Source organism: Pseudorca crassidens, chromosome 2 (assembly GCF_039906515.1).
Source record: "Pseudorca crassidens isolate mPseCra1 chromosome 2, mPseCra1.hap1, whole genome shotgun sequence".
NCBI lineage: Eukaryota > Metazoa > Chordata > Mammalia > Artiodactyla > Delphinidae > Pseudorca > Pseudorca crassidens.
In genome coordinates this window covers 129,988,492-130,010,121 of record NC_090297.1, presented here as the reverse complement: position 1 = coordinate 130,010,121, position 21,630 = coordinate 129,988,492, and the positions used below count along the sequence as shown (strand labels likewise).

At 37.9% G+C, this 21,630-nt stretch overlaps 1 protein-coding gene across 11 annotated transcripts in view; it reads right to left on the bottom strand.

Annotated features, from left to right (window-relative positions):
- The window catches only part of RABGAP1L (RAB GTPase activating protein 1 like), a 687,421-nt gene that overhangs the window by 122,083 nt on the left and 543,708 nt on the right, over positions 1-21,630 (bottom strand). For 6 of the 11 annotated variants that reach the window (XM_067728697.1, XM_067728698.1, XM_067728699.1 and 3 more), the window contains one exon: positions 15,156-15,284. In XM_067728697.1, the coding sequence (XP_067584798.1) occupies positions 15,156-15,284 (129 nt within the window). Of the gene's footprint in view, positions 1-11,993; positions 12,360-15,155; positions 15,285-17,545; positions 17,654-21,630 lie in introns of those variants that run through there. The other 5 variants (XM_067728706.1, XM_067728710.1, XM_067728708.1 and 2 more) reach the window with 4 other exon arrangements.

Below are 21,630 nucleotides of genomic sequence, written 5' to 3'. Positions count from 1 at the left end.
ATACTTTCATTGCTCAGTGTCAGAGTGTCAGACTGTCCTTTCTTTAAAAGAGGGTGAACTCATCCTATCAGAAAAAAAAAAAAATGTGGGACATTTATCTTGAGAAATCAATTTCAATAGTCAACCTTAACTTCCTAACCAGAATATGTGAATCTAAAGGTCAGCTGCTGCTCTACTTTGGCCAAAAAAGCAGGTATTTTATGGGATTCAGATTTGTCTCTAAATCTTTGATTGCAATATTCTTATGTGCTATTGTCTTAAGAAGGTGTTCATGTTCATTTTGGCGAATGTATTCTTCACTTCCCCCAGTGATTTATGTCATCTAAACCTTTTTAATCAATAATGTTTGATAGAAAACACATAGCACAATGGAAATAAACCAAAATATTTTGAAAATAAAACAGTTAAATAATATTTATTTCAAATCCCCTATAAACTCTTGATGGGTATGAGGTAGAAAACCTTAAAAATTTTAAGTTTCCTCTGAACTCTGGAAACCTAACTTTCTCATGTATGATAAAATCAGTATCACAGGCTGGATTTTCTTTGTAATCAGAGTACCTCTACTCAAGTTTTATTAAGAATTCATAAGCAACTATTGCTTCTGCTATCAGGGAACCCAAACCGATGATGGTTTACTCACTCACTTGCATTGTGAAAAAAGTTTTGGGTTTTTTTTTTTTTTTTGTCAATTGAAGAAGTAATACCAGTAAAAGAAACTGTATAAAAGGATATTATTAAATAAAAAGTATTAATAAATGAAAGTAAATATATTAAATGGAAAGGAAGTCTCCTTTCCAATCAAACTCTCAGCCCTCTCATCAGAAACTAAGTTAATGTGGGGGGTTGTTTGTTTGTTTTCATGTACTGAGACATAAATTTGCCATGCATGTGTGTGGTAGATTGTTACAGGAAAGGCTCCTAATCAATCATGTCTCCTGGCATCATTTTCCCTGTATATGCACTCTAACATTGACTCTCCATGGGATTTGCTTTGGTCAATGTGACAATGACAAATGTAACACGAGCAGAAGCTTGATAAGTGCTTATGCCACTGGGTCTTGCCTCCTTGGAAACCTGAGACCACAAGGCTGAGAAGCAGCCAAGGATGAAAAAACATGTGGAAAGGCAGCTCCTACCCTGAGCTGCCCCACCAGCTGAATGAATCCAGAGACAACAGCAGAAGAACCACCCAGCTGACTCACAGAATTGTGAGAAATATTGTTGTTGTAAGCCAGAAAGTTTGGGGATGGTTTGCTACTCAGCGATAGATAACTGATACAGTATGCAAGCACAAATAGGCAGATATATTGTTGACATTCCTTGACTTCAGTTTATGAAGAATAAAATATAACTGATAATTATGAGATACATAAAGAGAATGTCACAGAAAATATAAAACATGATTATAACTTTATCATACATAAAGAAGGAACAGACTAGTCTGTCGTTTGGGATCTGTATTAGCTGTCTTTTGATTATAAACTCTACTAATTTGGTATTTTATTTTATCTTATTTATGTTTTGGCCACACGGCATGTGGGATCTTAGTTCCGCGACCAGGGACCGGACCCACACCCCCGGCAGTGGAAGCTGGGAATCTTAACCACTGGACCACCAGGGAAGTCCCATGTCTACCCTATTTTAAAAGGATGTGGCATATACATCTTAGCTTCAGTTCTTTCAACAGTTATTTTTACCATAGACAACCAAGAGGTTTATGCAAGTAAGACTTGAAAAAACTTTTAGAATTCTAAAATCATTAAATAATAATCTGAAAAATCGAATAAAGATAAGAAAGGGCATCTGGTTACCCAATCATCGAGGAAGAAAGCTGACCTTCTATCCAAGTCTTAAAGGTCTTGAAAGATGGAAAATTCACAAGTTTATATTTCATGAACTCTGTAATCTACACAATATGATAGACACCCTTCTTTTTTTTTTTTTTTGCGGTATGTGGGCCTCTCACTGTTGTGGCCTCTCCCACTGTGGGGCACAGGCTCCGGACGCGCAGGCTCAGCGGCCATGGCTCACGGGCCCAGCCCCTCCATGGCCTGTGGGATCTTCCTGGACCGGGGCACGAATCCGTGTCCCCTGCATTGGCAGGCGGACTTTCAACCACTGCGCCACCAGGGAAGCCCTAGACACCCTTCTTAAAGCTGAATTCAGACTAAAAAACTCAGCTACTTCACTTTTCTATAGGAAGGAACCTGGAATACTATTCAGTGAGATACATGAGGATTTTTCTGTTTATTTCCAGAAGTATTTTCAGAGAGGATTTAAAGCCCAACACTCCTCAACCTAAATGAATAGGAAAAAAAAAAAAAAAGGAAAAAAAAATGAATATGTTAACTGAATAAATATTTAATCAGTGACTTCTTTGATCCAGCTATTATGCTAGGGGTTGGACCAGGCCCAAGGCATCTAGAGAAGAGCAAGGTAGAGACAAACTCTTGAGGAACTCACAATGAGAGAAACTGACTCAAAACGATGACGGTAATAATGACAAAAATTTTTTTGTATACTAATGATGCACAGCATTTGCTAAGTTTCTTACATATATTATCCTACTTAATCCTCACAGTAATCCTATTGTACCGACAATGGAATCCTCATTTTACAGAAGAGATAACTGAGATACAGGTAACTTGCCAGATATCACACAGGTAATAAATAGAGAAGCCAAGGGTTTAACTCTAACAACATGGCTTCAGAAAACCACATTCTTAACTCCAACTGTGGTGCTCTAGTGGAGGCATTGCCAAAATTAGAATAAATAACAGCCTAGGTTCCCAGAGGAAGTGGTGTCTGTTCTGGGTCTTAAAGGATGAATAGGGGTTTGCTTGACCCCATAACTGCAAAAGGAATTGATGGGACTTCCCTGGCGGCCCAGTGGTTAAGACGTCCCCTTCCAAGGCAGGGGGTGCAGGTTCCATCCCTGGTCAGGGAGCTAAGACCCCACATGCCTCACAGTCGAAAAAACAAAACATAAAACAGAAGCACTATTGTAACAAATTCAATAAAGACTTTAAAAAATGGTCCACATCAAAAAAAAAAATCTTAAAAAAAAAAGGAACTGATAAATAATTTAGCCAGTGCTTCACACATGTTTAGCTTTATTAATTCTGACAACATCCTTGTGCAGTAGGTATTAGCCTCACTTCATGACGAGAAAACTCATACTCAAGAAAATTAAGTAACTTTCTCAGGATGGTGAGTAAGAGTTCCAGGTAGAAGGCGCAAGATGTGACGAGCGAGGCCAGAAAAGGGCATGGCAGATTGATGTGAAAAATGGGGATGTGTGCTAAGCTGAGAAGGTGGTGGGGTTTACCCCGCAGGTAACAGGGAGCCAGTAGTGCTCTCTGAATGAGGAGTAGTACAAGGAGGTTGGTTCTCCGGGCAGAAAACTCTGGTACTAGTGAGTAGAGGAAACTCCAGAAGACAAAAACTTAAGCCAGATAGACGAGTTAGTTAGTCTGAGGCAGCTATAGCAGTCCAGACAAGCAATGTCAGGGGCCTCCAACTATGAATTCTGAAGGTTCTAAGAAGATCCTACCATGTCAAACAATTTTTTTTTTTTTTCAAAAATTTTCCCTCACAGGTGCAATGTCTACGATCTGGCTTCTTAAACAATGGCCATCCTAAAATTTGATGAAATATTTTAGAATAAAAGGTTTTATGTAAATAATTTTAGAAAATAAACTAAGTCCTTTGGTTCTATACAGTATCCAAATTATGTTGTTGCTTAAAATACTCATTCTATTACAATAGATTTTCTTTTCTCACTGGACATCCTGCTAAGACATAACTTATTTCCTTGCACAACTCACTGCCTCTCTTTTAGGAAAGAAGGGGAATCAGGGAGGTTATGGTTATATAAGATATGATACAATAGACAGGATTATAAGGAAGTTAATGCATTTAGATCATACCAGAGCAGGGTATATAAGTTAGGAAAGAAGGGGAATCAGGGAGGTTATGGTTGTATAAGATATGATACAATAGATAGACAAGATTATAAGGAAGTTAATGCATTTAGATCATACCAGAGCAGGGTATATAAGTTAGAACTTACAACAAGCTAACATGCATGCCAGAGGAAATTCTTTGCCAGCCAAGTGGGCTGATGGAAGTGAAGGGTGGAATTGTGAAGAAAAATAGGATATTTTAGAAAATCTGAGAGTTTAGGAGAAAATGGAAGAACTTGGGTAGGCTGACAAACACAGGAAACTGTCATGTGTTATCAGATGTTAGAGATACAGTTCAGGGTTGCCAAGAATGATTCATGTTCAGAAGAGAATGTTTTCAGAGAAATTGGGTTGAAACTAGCATTCTGTTGACTATGAGAAAGACATTGCTGTGAGCTGAACTGTATGTCCCCCAAATTTATATGTTGAAGCCCTAACTCCCAGTACTAGTATCCTTATAAGAAGAGGAGATTAGACACAGATAACACAGGCAGCAGGATGACCATGTGAGGATACAGTGAGAAGACGGCCATCTCCGAGACAAGGAGAGAGGCCTCAAAAGAAACCAAACTGCTGATACCTTGATCTTGAACCTCTAGCTTCCAGAACTGTGAGAAAATAAATTTCTGCTGTGTAAGCCACACAGTCTGTGGTAATTTATTACAGCAGCCCTAACAAACTACCACAGACATGAAACTGGGGGCAGACATGAGACTCAGGAGAAAAAAAAAAGTACTGCCTGTTTAGGAACCAACTTACTGAGAAACTTCAATATGTAGTAAGAGCTGGTAGGAAGTACAGTGACCCTAAGGGCAAGGGATAACAGAGGATAACGCAGTGCCTGGAAAAGAGGATGAATGAAACGCTGCACAGAACACACTGATAGAGGCACTGAGCCTGTGCCAAACTGAGTAACTGAAGCCTCCCCTGACCTGAGTGACACAACAGAACACGAAGTTTTACCACCGCTTCATGTGGTTTGTATGCCAGTATTCCCTCACATAATAATAATGATACTAGTGACGATGATGATGATGGTGACGGTGATAAAACCATTTGAACTACATATTACAGAGATCTGGATAGATTACAGGCATAGAAAAGGAACAGGCTAGACATTCCAGATGAAAGAAATCGTTCCCTCCCACAGGTGGCAGCAATAAAAAGTCCCCAAGCCAGAGGAATTGACAGTAAGAATGGAGTGCCCATTTAATCACAACTATCAACTACGGCAAGGAATATAATTTTCCCCTCAGCAGTTTGTTTGCCTTTAAGCGGAGCTTCAGAAAGCTTGACAAACAGTTGGAGATATGTGAATAACACTTAAAAATCTTCACTATCTTTTTTGGGTTGCTATTCTCATTTACATGTTACTTCCACCATTTCAAAAGAAAATAATTTTTCATGGTTGAGGGGGGAAGGGGAGAAAAAGGCTTAATAGTAAAATAAGTAAGTTCTCCAGAGTACTAATTAGACTCGGTCATTTCCCAGCTAAATGCTAAATGGATACATGAGCTTATGAGTAACTAAGTAAATATAATATGATTAGACTTTATTCGCCCCAGAGAAGAGGCAGTGGCATCTGACATAGCTGTGGCTGAAGTGTTTGAAATAAACCCAAGATCCAACGGCCCAGCCTTCCTAACCTAACCTATTTTAAACACCTAAGACGTTTAAATTTATTAAAAATAAATTTAAATTTAATTAATTAAATTTGAATTAAAAAAAAGTTAAATTACTTCCATTGAGCAGCAACAGGGGCACAGAGAAACACATTTATTTTCTTGTCTAAATCAGATCCCCAAATACAAACTGTGAAGCATACTTTAAATATAATCTTAACGTGAATTCAAGTAGTTAAAAAAAAAAACAAAACAAAGAGATGTGGCTCTCATTGTAAATAGCCATGGGAAAATTATTTATTACCTCTGCTTCCAAAGAATGAAGATGAGTTCTAACTTTATTCTCCAATACAGATAAACATAAATCATAACAACTGGATAAGAGGTAATTGGCAAAACACTGCAGAAAGTTATATGAAATATGGAAACTCCCACTTAAGAGCATAACCATTTGTCTTACTATGTCTTTAGAAGACTGCTGAGAGTGAATTAGCTGCAGGGAAAAAGAATAAAGTTTGAGAGGAGAGGAACCACTAGTTGAAACAGTTGAAGTGTCCTTTTTTGTTGTTAATGTATGTGGAGAGCTCTAACGACATTGTACCAAGTTTGGGATGCAAGTAAGGGCATATGCTTTATTCTTATGATTTATTACTTCTTTTTCTGAAAAAAAGAGATGCCCATATAAAAATCAATTTTTTATATCCATTTATCTTATTTTTCTTTGGAGTAGGACAATTTAATGATTTATATAGATCGGTTCATGATACAATATCCAGGTTCACCCATCAAGTTAATTTTAAAATGTTTCTATGGCTTTCTCCTTAATAAACTGAAAGAAATGACCGGCAGAAGCAGGTATGATGGTAGAAGAAAACAGCAGACGTAATAAAGGATACAAATGCATTCCAGATGATTGGGAACAGACAGAAAAGCAGAGTTTTCTTAATGTGCAGGGTGCCTGAGGCCTGGGCATCCGGAGCTCTGGCCTGTTTTCTCCACCTGTTATAAACTGCTTCAGAGCATGTCTAACATTTACGTGTTTTCTGCTCATTCCCACAATGCATGGTTTGTGAGAGGCAAGATCAAATTGTATTAATCCCTGTTTGGGGGAAAACAATGCCCCAAATCTCAGACACACTGAGGGTTATCAATGTTAACAGAAGCCTCAGAGGAAAAATGAAGCAACTGTTTTGATATAAAAACTACTTCATTATCAGTTTGTTTATTATCACACCACTGTAGCCTATAACAAAATTAACATTTGCCTGGGAGAAGATTATGACACTCTAAACCAAATAGTCCAAATTGTCGCTGTCAATGTGCAGAGGTCTTTATAGGAAAGGAACATGAAATGTGGTTCCATTAAAAACAAACCCTTTCCACGGTGCACATAAGGGCACATATTTTAGATTCACAGAGTCAACAAAAGCCTCTGTGTGGCCTCATTGCTAATTCAAAAAAAGCCTCTATTTGGGACATTACATTCTTGTTTATACATAGCAACAATAGCCAGAAAGAAATAGCAAACAGCATGAAGAAATTAGAGGTACATTGCTCTTAATACAAATGTTCTTCATAGTTTTGCTCTAGTGTGAAAGTTATTTTCAAACAGTTAAATTCAAATCCATGGTTACAAACATGGAGGTCTGAGAGAGAAAAATATTAAATCTCTAGATAAACGAATTTACCTCTATCCCATTAAAAGCATGACTTGTGAGAGGCAAGATCAAATTGTATTAATCCACTTTGGGAGAGTGGATAATTGTCTGTCACAATACATAGATAACTGAGCTGGAGCAGAGCTTAGAGTTTTCTGAGGCAGGTAGTTACCATGGTAACATACAGTCAATGATGGCCTCCTCTCTAGCATGGGTTAGGAAGACAATTTTGGTGTGAAAGAAGAAGATGCTAGGGCAGGACTTTGTTTTCAGTCGCTAGGGCCCTCCTCTTCCTCTTATTTCCCTTACTCTTACTGCCTCTGCCATCTTTGTTTATTCCTCCTACAATGCATTTCAAATCTCTATGATGAGAGTAAAATGGTAGTGATGGTGGTAACATCATTAGGACAGAGAGAAGCAAATCACAGGAACTCGCCATAGATGGCAAAATAGCAATTGGCCTGATTTTGCTGCCACTAAGTAACCTGAGCTACCAACTGAAAATTTTGAGCACAGGTCAGTGTTATCTTCTAATGTCACTAAACTGTCCTTAAAATATAAGTGGTTTTGGAGAAAAGATGTATTTCTCTTGGGCTATCACCAACAAGTCATTTAGTGTCCCCCTCCACTGCTCTCTGTGTTCTCAGAGTTCAATCCTTGGTACCTCTCCCTCACCCCCTTGTCCTATCTGTCTTCGCTTTCTCTTCTACTAGTTCTATTCCACTATCTATCATGTCAACCACTCTCCTGCTACTAGCCTCATCTCCCTGACCCTGTAGCGTGCTGGGGTTAGCAACCAGTCCAAAAGAAGTGACTTAATATTCACAAATTGTGTGCCACTTGTTAAGTCACTGGTACCTTGAAATTGGCCAGATTTTACCTGGAAATTGGCAAAAGCTACAAATCAGAGATTCCCCCTATACTCCTCCCTCTCGTATCCCCAAGGTCTGGTTTATTAGTGCACCACCGCCCTGGTCCCACTGCCCTTCCTTTGTCTCATGCTGGCAAACCTCAACTATAGGTGAAAGTAACTGCTTTCTTCATGTATACATTTGGATTGCTGGGTATTTCTAGAGAAACTCCCAAAACATTGCACATTTTTGCCACTATGAATTCATGACCTCCAACAATTCAGCCCAACAATTCTTTTGTGTTTTCCCAGTTAGTTCTTCCATTCTTTGCAATATCTAAAAGTTTGTCCATGTTCTTTGAATCTCTAGCTCCACTACATTCCCTTAGTTCTAGATCCTGCTTAATAGAAATAAGAGAAACCTTCAAATGGAATATTCTCAATTTCTTTCCTCCTCACCTTACCTTACCTTTCTTAACCTGCACATTTGTCTTTATCCCCATCTACTTCCTCCTGCTGTAATGGAAGAAAAGTACATTCTTTAGAGTCTAATCTTTTATCTCCTCTGAAGTCTGTCTCTGTTGATATATTCCAATTTCTTTATTGAATCTTCAACTTCTCTCTTGTGGGTCTTTCCTTCTTATTTGAAGAGGGATGGTCTGGTCGGCCCCTGGATATCAACCCTCATCACTCCTTGAGCCATCTCCTAGTTTCTTAAACATACCATCCTCCCTCCCACCCCACAGTGTTTTACACATGCTTCCTTCAGTCTGAAATGCCTTATAATCTCAGTGCAAGAAAGCTTTTCCTAAACCACTGAGACAGTCAGGTTCCTTTGCTCTTTGTTCTCCATATATCTTTATTATATCTCTTCTGAGCATGTGTCTCACTTTGTAATTATACATTTATTATGGCAGTTATATAATTAACATCTTCTGCATGATATAAGCTCCATGAGCTCTGGGAGTGTATGTGCTTTTGCTCAACCTTGTGTTTCCTGGACCTGGCACAGTGCCTGGCATATAGTAGGTACTCAATGAAGAAATTCACTCACTGAGTGTTTTTTTAAGCATTTAAAGCCATCTTTCCCATCCTCCAAAAATTCATCTCAACCTCATGTCTACTTATCTCTCTCTCTCTTGTACTTACTCTCTTACTTACTCTCAGGCTTGCTGGCTGTTTCTTCCATCCTCCATCGTCTCCCCACACTAACCTCCTTAGAAGAGCTGTCTCATCTTCCTTTGTCCATTTACTCACCTCCTGTTTATTCCTTGCATCATTGGCTTTTATATGTCATCACTCCACTGAAACTGCTGTCACTAAGCCCACAAAGGAACCTCTTTCATTAACTGTTGCACGATGTCCACTTCCACTCTCAGTACCTTATGAGATCTCTAAGCATCACTGACATTTTTCAACTTCTTCCTTCTTGAACATATACCTTTTCCCTTAGCTTTCACACTTCACACTATTCTGGGTTTCTTCCTGCCTTTTCAGTCTCACTAGCTGCTGTTCCTCAGCCCATCTTTTATATGTTAATGAACCTACCCTCAACCCTTCTCTCTGCTCCTCTGAAAATTCACCCACTCCCATGGTTCAAATACTGATGACAATCAAATGCCTACTTTTAGCTCAGATCTGATTTCCATTCCATATCCACCTGCTTATTGGATATTTTTACGTACTTGGATATGAGACTGTAGATATACACCACAAACTTAACATGTCCAACACTTAACTCATTATCTTTTATCCTTGCAATTTGTTCTCCTTTGTGTGTTCCCCTTCATAGAGTGACTACTACCAAGTTGCCTAAGTGAGAATCCTGAGCATGATCTCGGCTCTCTTTCTCTGCCCTAATGCTCTTATTTAATCACTAAGATCTGTTGATTCTATCTCTTGAATATTTCTGGAATCTGTCCACATCTCTTTAGCCCATAACAATAGTCTGGTCACTTCTCAACTGGATTACTGCAACCACCCCTGAGTTGGTCTGTTACCAATATCTAATCTTATCCATTTTAATCTATTCTCCACACACCAGCCAGAATAGCCTTTCTAAAACATAAATCTGATCATTTCTGTCTCCTCTTTAAAAACCCACAATACTTCCCTCTGTCTGAGGATAAAATCCAAGTTGCTTACTCTTGGATTACAGGCTTAAATGGCTCTGTACCAGCTGTTTGGCTCCTGCTTACCTCTCTAAGTCTTCTATCTACTTCCCTCATTCCCTCCATCCTTGAACCCTATTCTCCAGTCATGAACTGCGCTTAAGTCTTGGACAGCTCCATCTTTTCTTACCTCTGGGCCTCTGCATATTCTCTGCATGGAACTTCCTTCCCCCTTCCTCCATATACTCCTTAATTCCTGCTAATCCTTCAGGTCTCATCTTAAATCTTACTTCCTCTGAGAAGTCTTCTTGCATAGTTCCTGGCACATAGTAGCTACTCAATAAATGACCTTTCTTTCCTAATTCCCTTGTTTTAGTTTAATGTCAGATTTTGCAGTTTTAATATTGTTCAAGTTATTTTACTAATAAAATACAAACACAATAGGCTACTTTACTTTTTAAAACATTCTATTATGAAGATCTACCAATAGAATATTTTGAGTGATATGATGAACTTTTCTACTAATGAGGTTCATCATAACTGTGGCACTTATAACACTGTCCCAAATAAAAATCAACGTAAAAAAAAAAAAAAAAAGGACTTGCTTCCCAGCTTTTGGAGAATAATTCTCAGGAAAGGTTGACATGGCCATAGAACTAACGTGTATTATATATATAGTACTCTAAATTATGTTATAGATGTTTTACTCTTCTAATTCATCTCTTTATTTTTATCAGAGCAGTGCCCACTAAGTGATGTTTAAAAGGGCCAAATTTTTAATATTTCATCATCTACATACATGGCACCTATGTGAAACATAAGGAGGCATAAAATATTGCATTAAATCACATACAATGTTTAATACCTGGCAGTTTTTGGCCAACAAGAATGGTAATTTCATCAATTCAACCTAATACAATATGAGTGATATTGAATAAAATTATGTAAAGAAAAACAGATCAAGAAAAATTATAAAGGTTATATGTATATGAACTTGAATATATATAGGTATCACATTTATAAATTCTTATACTCTAAAGAAATATCAATTTTCTAACAAGCTTAAGATGATCCCACAGCACAAAAGTTAATTTTTTTGAGTCACTGAGTTCCCTTTAAGAATCTAATAAAAGCTACATATTTTCTCACCAGGAAAAACAAAATGCTTAAACGCTTATATAAAGAAAGTCAAATTTCTAGTGACTCAGAGTCCATGAAGCCAAGATCCAAGTTTAAGAAGCTCTGCAATAGCAAAATTTTAAACTATAAGCTAACAACTGAATAACGATATTCAACCAAAGTTGCCTTCCTGAGAAAGTGCAGGATATTCATATATTAAGTAACCACATTATTTTTCAAAGTAAAGTCTGATGGGTGAATGTATTTTCTCATTTTAGCCTGGCTGGATCACAGGAACAGAAGGCATATCAGAATGATTTAAAGTCATGTTAGTAATTAGAAAAAAATAAACACCGAAAAATATTCCTGATATTTAATGTCACACGGGTTTCAGAAGAATAAAGTTATTTACCCAATCCAATGTGCTTTATTAATAAATCCTATTATCCATACGCAGAGGTAACAATTTATTTTTTACCTGTAACAGTTGCATTTATTTTAAAACCAGTCAGTTTACTGAAATAACTGGGTCATCTAGTTCCTTAAAGTTAGAGGAAAGTGATTCATTTTCAAGGATAATTAAATGAGAACATGTCCATTCCAAGACTATACGACCATACACAAATCCTATAAAAATAATTAAAATCCAAAAAAAAATGTATTACCTTTGACAGAAATTCTATTGTTAAACAGGCTGTGGATAAGAAATCATGAGCTCCAACTTTTTTGCCTGTTCCATGCCTGCAGTCACCTTTGTCTGTGAATGCTTTAACATGCAGCCGTGTTCTGTAAGTCCATGATTTCCTAACATTTCCAGTTCCCAGCACATGCTGCTGTAATGATGGCATGATGACTCACATCCTTACCACACTCCCACTTTCATTATTCAGTGTAACACCTCATCCTCCACAACCTCTCACGGGTTACAGCATATCAGAATGGGGAAGGGGTAGGAGGGGCCGACAGTGGAACAGGCCTGAGTGCTTTTTCAAAACTGCAAGCTGCTGTGAAATCCATGTAGTGGGTTGTGACTAGCAGAGGGAAGGGTAGAAGTTTAAAATGGAATAGAATATAATATAGTAGAAGAAAAACATCAGAGTGCATCATACATTGTAAGCGTAAGTATCTCTTCAGATGTGTGTGTGTGTGTGTGTGTGTGTGTCTGTGTGTGTGTGTGTCTGTGTGTGTGTGCACGTGCGTATGTTTAAGGTCTTGATATAAAAGCTATTTCAAAATGTAGGTCTTGGTTTAAAAACAATCTTAAATTTTCATGTTGGAGATCTACGTTCTAGTCCCAGCACGATCCCTGAATACTGTACAATTTACGTCTTCCTTCTTTCAGTTAAACCTCACATCAGCCTCACAATCATGCTATAAATTAAAATGGTGTCCCTTGGGTACTGTTTTAAGTATCTAAGAGAAAGGTACTCTCCTTAGATAATACAAAACAAAACGAAACAAAACACAAAACTAAATAACAACCGTATTATTGCTTTAAAAAAAATTCCTATCTATCTGTTCATGACCAAATAAATCACTCTGGTTGCACATAGCACTTCCATCTCAGGAACAATCCATTCAGATCATATTTTGAACTTGTCTTCTAACATTTTATGTTTCAGTGTCTCTCATATCTCACGTTTCTGGCTTGACAGTCGTTACTTACCTCCATCCTCTGAGAAGCTTCATAAATTATATTGAGAAAAAATATTTCCGTGTACATTTCATATTTTTAAATCACTTTCCTGGGTTTTTTGTTCTCAGTTATTTTCCCACAGTTCTAGAGTTCCCTTGAAAACATTTACCTATACCTCTTAACTCTCTACTCTTTTATTCTTAGAAATGCATGCTGTATTTTAATGGATCCCTACAGCACTGCCCCAAGTTATAGTACTTCTTTCTGACAGCTCTGGAACAATCAGCTGGCTGAAGCCTACCTTCCAAACCTACTACCTACAAAATTCAATCAAAGGCACCATGACCACTGTGTTTTCAACGTCTACAGACAAATGTGGCTTATGCTTAGTCACCTGGCTTAGCCAAATAAAACAATCAGTCATAAAGCCTTTAAAAGTTTGCATTTCAGGAAGAAGACTTCAGAGGTCTATCTTTCTTAATACCTTTGGAATATGATCTCTTTGAATATAGAGTTCATTTGGAAGACAATGTAATCTTTTTCTCCTCAAGTTATTTACGTTCAGCATTGAGTTGCACTTTTGAAACATTTAGAATTTAGTTTAAAATAACTTAAAATTCAAAAAAAGTCTTACACCAGGAAAGTGTTGCAGTGGGTATTATGCTTAAGTGAAGTCTGTGTCAAAATACATTTTAAGAAATGAGCTTAATAAATCAATGACTACTCTATCTTCTAATTGCTCAATCCCAAATCTGTGGAATCACTTTGACCCCTCTTTTCCTTTCACACCCATGTTTAATACATCATGAAATCCCTTTGGTTCTCTTTCAAAATATACCCAGGTTCCAACCACCTCCATCTCCAATCCATCTCTATCCCCACTATTATCACCCTGGTCAATCTATCATCATTTCTCAACAGGGTTACTGCAAACCCCCTATCTGATCTCCCTACTTCTACTCTTACCTTTCTATCATCTGTTCTCAACACTGTAGGCACTATAATCCTCTAAAACCTCAGACAGATCATATCACTCTTCTACTCAAAACCTTGTAAGGGCTCTTCACTATACTCCAAGCAAAGCCTAAAAACTCTTACAGTGACCTACATTTTTAGGCTCCTTGTGAGCTCTCTAACTTCCTCTCCTATTGCCCTCATTTTCATTCACTTCATTCCAGCTACACTGGCCTTCTTGCTGTTCCTCCAACTCACATGGCATGAGCCAGCCCCAGGGCCTTTGAACTAGCTGTTGCCTCTGCTGAACTGCTCTTCCCCTAGACATCTCCATGAATAATTCATCTCCTTCACCTTCAGTGAGGTCTACTCTGACTACCAAACAACAACTATAACTTTCCTTCTCCCCACCAATCCAATCTTGCTTATTTTGCCCTACTTTTTCTTTTTTCATAGCTATTTATCACCTTCTAACATATTAAATATATTCTTTATTATGTTAATTGTTTACTGACTTTCTCCTTCGGCAAGAATGTAAAGTCCATAAGACCTGGGATCTTTGTTTTTTCAGAAAACAAATTTATATTTTTGTCATGGTTAGGTAAGAAGATTCCCTAGTATATTCCAAAGGTACAAGAATTTACATCAGTAAATTGGTTCCATTTTTTTTTTAAATGTGCTATCTCACCTTGATACCACAATTCTCTAGATAAAGATTTCTATTTTAACTTATTTATAAAATTTGTTTATTTATATCAGACACCTGATAAGGAGCAACGTATCCACAAACATCTGTCAGGTGTGGGATGGAGATGCGTAGATCAAGACAGAGCTTTCCAAGCCCCTTAGAGAAAGGGAAGCACGGCCTAAGCAGGCTTTTCTTGCTTGGTCCTAAATAATCTTAAAACAGATGGCAAAAGCTAAATACTAAGTCTGCTGCTATGGAAACCACTATCACAGCAACCCATTCTAGAGCCCCACCTATGAGATAAATGTTTGTCTCCCTCTTGTTACAACCTGAACCTGCTAACGTTCACTCTAAGTCCTACTAGAAGGTACAGCCACTATAGACACAAATCAGCTTGACAAAGAAGTCTGAGAGAAACTAGGTCATACACCATTTCACCTTAAACATAGTCAAAATCCAGCAACATACTGAGAAAGAGTTTTATACAATTTGCCATGTTATTCTGCATTCAAGTTCCATATTTATTATCTATAAATTCATATATCTTACCTTAATATTGCAAGCCTGCTCCATTAACCTTCTTGCATTTTCCTCTGCCCTGTATCTCTTTGGAAGCTGGACTCTGAAGAACTTTAAAGCACCTTCAAAATCAGCCTGCAGAAGATCTTCCTTTGAGGTCTAAAAAATAATCACCAAGAATCATCAATTACATTTTAACCTACATTCAGAACGAATACATTGTAAAAGGAATTTCTATTTTCCTGAATGTACTTTTATAGCCAAGATCTAGGTGAGCTTCAAAAATTTTTAGGAAGAGATTTCTAACCTCTTTAACTATAAGCTGAAATAAGTCACCATAAATCCTAGACGTGACAAAAGAATTAACAGGCTAACATATTTAATTTATATTACCTGAAGATTTGAATAGTGGATCTTGGCAAAGCTAACCATGTTATGGCTCTAAAAAAAGAAAAATGCCAGAAAAGGAAAAACTTTGAACTCTGGGACTAATCTGTGATTTTAGCTTGGCAGGCATTTTAAGGATATTTTACAAAGCTGGCTGAAGACATAGACAATGCAATCAAAGCACAGCAGAATTATATAATAAACACCTAATGAGAGAATGACTTTTCAACTAGTGACAGTAGCAGTTCAAGTGAAGAAAATAAGAAATTGTACCCATATCTTTTTTTTTTTTTTTTTTTTTTGCGGTATGCGGGCCTCTCACTGTTGTGGCCTCCCATTGCGGAGCACAGGCTCCGGACGCGCAGGCTCAGCGGCCATGGCTCACAGGCCCAGCCGCCCCACGGCATGTGGGATCGTCCCAGACCGGGGCACGAACCCATGTCCCCTGCATCGGCAGGCGGACTCTCAACCACTGTGCCACCAGGGAAGCCCTGTACCCATATCTTAAAGACTGTTATAAAACAGTAAATGAAGCAAACCACTTAACTACTGAACTTCTTATGAAAACTACTGCTTACCAGATTTACGTAAGAAATAACCACCACTTATAAATATATGTATACCCAGAAAAAAGACTGAAAGGAAATAAAAGAAAATGTTTCTCTGGATAGTGGGATTATAATTTTTTTTCTTCTTTATATATTTTGCTGTTTTTCTTGCAGTAAAGATTTTGTAATAAGAAAGGCAATAAATATTTTAATAAACAACTATAAGTAATCGCTGGCAAACACTGAGACACAAATTAAGAGATTGAGAAAGACTGGGTACACAGAAGTAGGCCAAGACAAAAAGAAATAAGGTGTTTTAAGAGTCAGCACTTAATTGTCAAAAACTGCAAAAATCAAACAAAAACAAACAAACAGACAAAAACAAAACATGGTGGCTAGAAATCACAGAGCTACATGCTAGTTCAAAATATTACTTTATTTACATTCAGATTTAAAACTGATTAACCTTAAAGACTGCATTGAAAGAGTATAAGGAAGTCAGAGGAATCCTGCTCATAATGAGTTGTTGTCATCACCACCAGCCTGGTCTAAGCCATTGCCATCTCTCAGCTGAGCCACTGCACTAACTCCCCAACTGGTCGCCCTCTTTCTGCTCTTGCTCTCCACAATCTACTCTCCTTACAGCAGCTAGATGATACTTTTTCAGATCATGTTGCTCTTCTGTGTAAAGCTCTCCAGTGGTTCCTATTGTGCTCAAAATAAAACCCAAAATCTTTACCATTGCCCACAAGACCCCTCAGGATATGGGGCCCTTGCCTTCCCCTCCAGCCTCATGTTGAATGACATCTCCCTCCTTGCTCTCAAGCTCCAAGCACACTGGCCTTCTTTGTGTTTTCTTGTACACACCAAGTTCATTCCTAACTGAAGGCTACTGCCTGTTCTCTCTGCCTGGAATATTCTTCCCCCAGATCTTCATAATGATAACAACTTTTTGTGATCTAGATTTTAGCACAAATATAAGATCTGAGTTAGGCCTTTTCTGAGCAGTTAAATTCTTCCCCCCAGCCCATCAAATCATTTTCCATCCAGTCATTTTCCAGTTTTACATCTGTTTTCGTCCTAAGGAAAGGGGATTTGTCTGTCTTGTTCTTTGCTGTATCCACTGCCTAGAGTACAGGAGGTACTCAACAAAAATTTACTGAATAAGTGAATGAATTCTACTTCCGCCTCTCTTCCACTATACATATATAATTTTTTCTTCCCTTCTCTCCTCCCCTTTAAACAGAAACATGTAAAATAGAATAATATATTAATTCACACAGCAGGCATTTTCACAGGGAACTAGGTTGGCCCAAGTTTAGATTCACAAACTAGTAATCAGAAGACAGAGCCAGGCTAATAGTGCTGGGGAAAAAAACAAGCTTCAGTACATCTCAGATTTATTTCCTCCCTCACAGATACTGAGAGATGGTGGCAATAAGCAGTGGAGAGAATATTTAGCATGATAAAGTGCTATCATCTCACCTTAACTTGGTTGGAAAAGCCAGTTACTGGAAACAACTTCAGCCCCAAAGAGGGCCTCTTCAACTAAAATATCAACTGCTGAATTACTGAGAAAGCATCCACCTACCAGTTATGCCAGATATACTACATCCTTTTTCACCTGTAATACTGGTTCTGATGATTATCTCTTTGGCAATTGTTGGGAAAGTTCAACACAGGCTGCTTACAGAGTTTGTAGCGAAACAGGATTAGTAGCTTTCTTCATTAGTCAAAAACCTTCTAAGGGCACCTCTTCTATTGTCAGTGCAACTAACCTCTAGTTACCTGCAAACAGATGCCCCAAAATGGTGGGGAGCAGTCTACTGCCTACAGGAAGCAGCATGGTTACCTAATTTTCTAATACGGCCCAAGGCCTAATTTCAAGTCCAGCCTCTGAGTTCATACAAAAGCAGAAAGATTAGGATTAAAGATGAGAAGCCAAATATCCTGTGACATTTGCCCTCTGGTCAGGCAGGGATGGCCAGGCACACAGAGATGCTGTTTGGAGGAGGCTGTAGTCTCAGGGGAGGTACAGCAAGGAGCTCCCTACCCAGGTGGGGCTGAAGCTCAACTCAGGTTAAGTCTCTGGAAACCAGAATTCAGAGTGCCCTGTGACTGCCCTTTCCAAGACACCGCTGGTGTTAGTGAAGCTCCAGATTGCGTGACTGGCCCAACTCAAGCCCCTGAAGAGAGGAGCTCTGATAATCATGAGGCAAGTGTAGAAAATGCATCTTATTTAATCCTCTAATTTTAGCCTCTAGGAAGTACTTGTCAATTAGAGGTCCTCAAGCAAGGTTGCAAAGGATGGAATAGTCATTTTAATTCCAACTCTGGCTAACTCATGGTACTGCATAATTCTCCACCGTTCTCCTACTTTAAAAGTGGGACTATATCCAACCTCGAGTATTTGAGAATGAACAAAGTTAAGGCATATGAGTATATTTTGTGAACCCCAAAACAAATGTAGGGGACATTTTGGAAAGTTGTCTCTGTTGCTCAAATATGCTCAGATACTGAAATTTTAGTATAACATTTTGTTACATTGCTTATAGTCCTTTTTTCCTAACCTTACAGATATATTTCATATATATTTAACAAAATTTGAGTCACTTTGTACACATTATTTTGTTAAATATATACACCTCATAAATGTCAAGCATTGATGTAATAATATTAGTCCAAAATATAGGTAGTGGTGCTTTCTATGAAACTAAAACATGGCTTCAATCACACATACTAATTATTAATGAGCTGACTATGGAGATATTAACTTAATTAATCGTTATAATTGAGTTTATAATTGCATGAATGCTAACCCTCTACTCCAACAAAGAAGAGAAGTTTAACACATGATCTTGTGATAAGACCCAAGCTTTAAAAATACACCCCTAAAAGGCAGACTAACATTTCAAAAACCAAACCAAGTCCCTGAAAGAGGTTGGGCTGGCTTCTGGATAACATTATCCATCTGTACTCACTGTACAGAACCCCATCAGGCTAGAAGAATTGATTTAAGTTGGAAAGGCTGTTCTTCAACTGGGAAATTCTTAGAGTTTTTCTATATTACCTTCAGAACAATAGTGAAGGAATAGTAAAATAATGAAAATGCAATCACTTTCCAAACATTATTTGCTAAGTAATGTCAGTCAGAAGATAATATAGACAAGAACCAGGGAATTTGAATAAGCAAAGGCATGTTTTCTTCCCTTGTACAATAAAGGAAAGAACTCTACCAGCTTTTAAGTAAGAACTAATAGATGATAACTTTTGAAAATCAGTGGCTCTACTAATACTCATCTTTTCCTCTCCAAACTTTCTGTCAAATCCTTTTAAGTGATGATAGGAAACATGTTTACCAATTACACCTTCAAAGGTAACATTACTTCTTCCTCATTTCTATGAAAAGAGCTATATAAAAAGATTACCTGGATAATTAAAAAAACATTTAAACAAGTCCTACTTCTATTTCCTTTCAAGTAGGTAGAAATAAATATCCAGAGGGAAAGGTAAGTAGGATGCTAATGTAAGAATCCTTCCCACTCACCCCAGTAAAATGAATTAAGCACATTGCCAGGCACACAATAGACACCAACATATATCTGTTCCATGAATTTATAAAGGATCTACTTCAAGCATACTCACTATTAATAAGTCAAAAATTTATAAGATGCAAATTAGAAAGGAGATGTAGGACTTATTTTGATATAAAAATTGACTTTTATATTTGGGGGGCATCAGAATTGGGGGGCAATTCTTTTGTATATTGGGGGGCATCAAAATTGACTTTTATATTTGGGAGGCAACTTTTATACTTGAGTCTTTAACTTCTTTTAAGAGTTATCATCTCTCTTCAGTGAGTAATCCTTGCAGCAGTCAACAACAGAGGTAAAAATGGGAGAGAAACTTTCTCCTCTGCTCTTTTATTCCCTCCTTAAAATTAATGTTTTAAGGAAGTCCACAAATTAAAAAAACAAAACTAGGATGCAATTTGACAGCATAAAGAAATATGATCAGAATTAAACTTTAAATGGTTACTGGAGGGACAGCTGGAACGTTTGGCTATAGATATATGTCAATCCTCTTCAGCCTGAGAGTCCTTTGGATTCACCGTGCACAGTGCCCAGAGTAACAGATTGAAACTACAGCCAACACTGAGATCAACATATAATGATCTGATAACTTCCCATGTCATATAAAAGCAAAAAGAAAAAATCTAGGAAGATAGGGAAGATTTTGAACCTGAGTAAAAGTTTTTCCTCTTTCTCCAAATTTCACACACTTACAGAGGAATATGAACTCTGGCTATGTGCCCCTGCTAATACCATTTGGAGTGTGTTTTTCCCACTGAAAAATTCAGTGCAAGAGTATCACATTTTAAAGTGATTTTTTTTTTTTTTTTAAAGAAAGGAGGGTGGGTGGAAATGAACAGTTCTAACATTTGAGTGTTAGCTCCAGATGCTTCTATTCGAAACCTCTCATTTTCTTGGATGACAAATCTTTCTTTAAGGGCCTCGATAAGCAGCAAAATCTAGGTTTGATTATTTTAGGGGATTATTTGAAAAAAAAATCTAGGCATGTTTCTCTTTCTCACCTTCGCTATATTCACCACAAATGGCTTTTCTTCCTTTAGTTATAGTGTCTAACAGGATTTCCATTCCGTTGAGAAATGTTTCTGGGGGTCTGAGAATCATTTGGAAGCACAGGCTTTTAGAAGAGGACATTACTTAGCTGCTCTCTAGGATACGTATATCCCTTGCTTTGGTATTTTAATTTCACCAAAGAAACGTGTGTTTGGTGAGTCTGCACACAGAATTTATGCCTTGTGGTAATATCTAAAATGGAGTACTTGTACTTGATTTATTAAAGGAAAATTATTCTTTACTAGGTGTACCTTTGAAGGACAATAAGCAAAAATTCCAAATGTGCTTGGTGTTCTCATAGCTTGATGGTCTCTCTGTGAATCAGGGAACAATAAATAAGGCTCAAAGTCCAAATCTACAACACTGTCTTGGTAAATCTTCATTTATTTGATCAGTTTCATTAAAAAAATTAACTTGTCTTATATGAAGAAAACTACTGGCATCTTAAAAGTAAAATAAGGGATTTGTATGTGTTTAACCCACACACACATTCATATTTAAAACATGATTAAAAACCTAAACTTCGGGCTTCGCTGGTGGCGCAGTGGTTGAGAGTCCACCTGCCGATGCAGGGGACGTGGGTTCGTGCCCCAGTCTGGGAAGATCCCACATGCCGCAGAGCGGCTGGGCCCGTGAGCCATGGCCGCTGAGCCTGCGCATCCGGAGCCTGTGCTCCACAACGGGAGAGGCCACAACAGTGAGAGGCCCGTGTACCGCAAAAAACCCCCACAAAACCTAAATTTCAGTGCTTGCCCTCTTGACTGGTAATGGAAAGACTGCAACATTGCATGTGGCAGGATTCCTCTTAGGATTACCCTGTGCAGATTAGCCGCTGATCCCACATCATTAGCCAGTCCAATAACACAAGGCTGAACAACTGTACTTCCCTCTGGTACACATGCTAAACTTTGAGCAATAACTCATTGG